General features: G+C 50.5%; 1 protein-coding gene across 1 annotated transcript in view; it reads right to left on the bottom strand.

Annotated features, from left to right (window-relative positions):
* LOC103473094 (1-phosphatidylinositol phosphodiesterase-like) overlaps positions 1-2596 on the bottom strand; it is a 7898-nt gene extending 5302 nt beyond the window's left edge. Inside the window, exons 1-2 of the mRNA XM_017307611.1 lie at positions 2339-2596; positions 83-933 (exon numbers count right to left, since the gene is read on the bottom strand). Coding sequence (XP_017163100.1) covers positions 83-933; positions 2339-2373 — 886 coding nt within the window. The 5' untranslated portion in view covers positions 2374-2596. The remainder of the gene's footprint in view (positions 1-82; positions 934-2338) is intronic.
* Positions 2597-2775: the final 179 nt, after the last annotated feature.

Raw genomic sequence — 2775 nt, forward strand, 5'->3', positions numbered from 1 at the left:
GGTTCTGTTGGTTCTCCAGGTTCTGTTGGTTCTCCAGGTTCTCCTGGTTCTGTTCGTTCTGCTGGTCCCGGTCCCTCCGGACCTCCCTTCCGGCCCGCGTTCGGCCCGCAGTCGCAGGTTCCCAGCTGGATGATGTTGCGGATCAGCTCGGCGCTGGGGAAGTCCATGCTGATGACGCCCAGGCAGCCGGCGCCGGCGCCGCCCCTACGGCGGAGGACCAGGTCGCTGAGCTGGCGGTTGACGGATCGGGCCAGCGCCTTGGGCCTCTGCAGCGCGGCGCCGGCCGTTTGGGTCAGCAGGATGTAATGGCCGCAGAGATGCCACCGGATGTGTCTCAGTTTCTCCTCTACGTGTTTCAGCTGCTTGGACTCAAAGAGGTAGGAACGGTGGTTCTCCGTTCCCAAGGGGAACTTCCTGTTCTGCAGAAAGACAATCTTCCCTCGGACCTGGCCCAGTTCTGGTACCGACACCTTCCTCCAGATTCTGCCCTCAAACCTCTGCAGCTGCTGCTCCACCATCCTCGCCGCTCGGTCTTGGTATAGGCCGTGTAGCGTCACCTTCATCAGCACCGCCTCGCCCCCGTTCTCGTCCAGGAACGCCAGAACCTTCTCTACCACCGCGGTAAAGGTGACGCCCTGGGTGAAGAGCCAGTTGGCGTCTCGGATGCCGACCTCCTTGTTGGTGGGAAACCAGATCCCAGCGTGGATGTCCAGATAGCGGATCCCGACGTTCAGCTGCTTTTCCAGAGTCCATACCTGAGTCACAGCCAGCGGCCCTCCGCTCAGCGTCAGGCTCTCATGGGTTCCAGGAACCGCGATGGCGGAGACCAGAGTCGCATCAGGGATGGACGCCATCCACTTCCTGTTGAGGAGACCAGAGTCCAACTCCGACTTGTCGTTGAAACCCACCGATGTGCAAACACAGGAGGGCAATCTGGAGGAGGGAACGGTCGGAAGGTGGTTACTGCCACAAGTCAACAGCTTACATTTTCCATGTGAGAGCAGGACTGCACCCACATCTGAATTTAGTCAGAACTAAGATCTGAAGGAGAACAGAGAATATTTGAAAGAGAGAAATTTTGAGTGCAGAGATATAAAATCCTACACTCAAACTGAACATATGAACTATGATGCACCGATCAGGTTTCCTGCTGCCGATACCGATCACCTATCTGGCCGTTAGGTGTAAATGCTACTATGTGATCTTCCACAGTGGAAAAATGATCTGGCAATAAATTCACACAGTTTAGACATAAAACATGCAAAATACTTGCAGGCACAAAACAGAAGCTCCTCAGTCAAAAGGACAACTGAAAAACCTGCAGTCAGTAAAACGATATTTAACAGAAAGGCTCTCAACAGCCGAATTACACAGAAATCAAATGAATCTCATAACACTGCTTACATCAAATAATGTCATGTAGAAAAGGAAACATTCATTCAATGTCAAACATCAAAATAAACAATCCTAAGTTACTAAATCAAAACTTTCTGAGAACATGGCTGTTCTGGTTCTGATTGGTTGGTTCTGACCGAGCTGAGTAGTTCTGCAGAACCCAGGAGGAGGCAGAAGAGATCGATTATTTTTTCAGAGATTATCCGTCTTATGTTAGTGAAAGTTTTAATACATATACAAAATATTTTGTCTGTTTAACTTGCTGCAGCTTTAAACATGTTCGGTGTGAGAGTCGCCACCAGGGGGAGCAAAGCGGCACTCCGGCTGTGAAACATTACCGCCTGTAGCGTAGCAGCGGCTCAACGAGAGCAGAACCAGCGTCTTACACCTCCAGCTGGAAGACTGACATTGTTTTTCAGTTTTCTGACCGTCATGCTAATCCGGGTGAGTGTTTGTAGCTGCTAGCTTAGGATCTGCTGCATAATGTGAAGGAAGAGCTGCGGGCAGTGAAGTGAGACACAGGTGATCGGCAACAAGAGGCCGTGATCGGCAATCACCGTGAATCGGCCAATTTTGATTGGTGGCTGATCGATCGGCACACCTCTAATATAAACTCTTGACTTTTGGCAGTAAATGTCCGCTGTAGCTGCTGAGTTCCCATTCAAAGATCCTCTGCTTTCCGTCAAATCTTAGTTTTCACACTCAGCTTTGTTTCTTGCAGACGTTTCTCCTCATGCACAAACTTTCACAAACCTCTTCGTTGGTTTTCAATTCTTTTCACTATCTCTCAAATCTAGGACAATTGTCACCTAGCAACTGTGCTAGGGACATAAAATACTGCTTTCAAATTCAAAATGTAAGCTCATGACTTTTGGCAGTAAAATTCCCCCGTAGCTGCTGAGACCTGCTGCACCTGGAAGGTAAAACGAAGATGAAGACTTACAGGCAGAAGAGCCAGAGGTAGAGCCGGATCTCCATGCTGGTTTCTAGACAGGCTTTGTCCTGGTTCGTCCTCTCGATGTCCTCACATTGTGTTGGCAGCCGTCTCTAGTGACCAAACTGTCTCACAAAGGTAATTGTCTGCTGAGCCGGGAGATAAACAGACATTTGCATGTTTTACTCTAATCTGGTCTTCTAAGCGTGGAGGACAGAGATGGACGTCCTAAAGGGACGGCTCCGTTTGAATAGTAAAATGTGTCTCAGCGGCCGGGGGGAGGAGACAGTTGGACTCAGATCTGACTCTAGTATACCTTGGTCTACAGAAGACACCATGGTCAGGGGACACCCTGGTCAGGGGACATCCTGGTCAGGGGACACCCTGGTCAGAGGACACCCTGGTCAGGGGACATCCTGGTCAGAGGACACCCTGGACAGGGGACA

Source organism: Poecilia reticulata, linkage group LG11 (assembly GCF_000633615.1).
Source record: "Poecilia reticulata strain Guanapo linkage group LG11, Guppy_female_1.0+MT, whole genome shotgun sequence".
Lineage (NCBI taxonomy): Eukaryota > Metazoa > Chordata > Actinopteri > Cyprinodontiformes > Poeciliidae > Poecilia > Poecilia reticulata.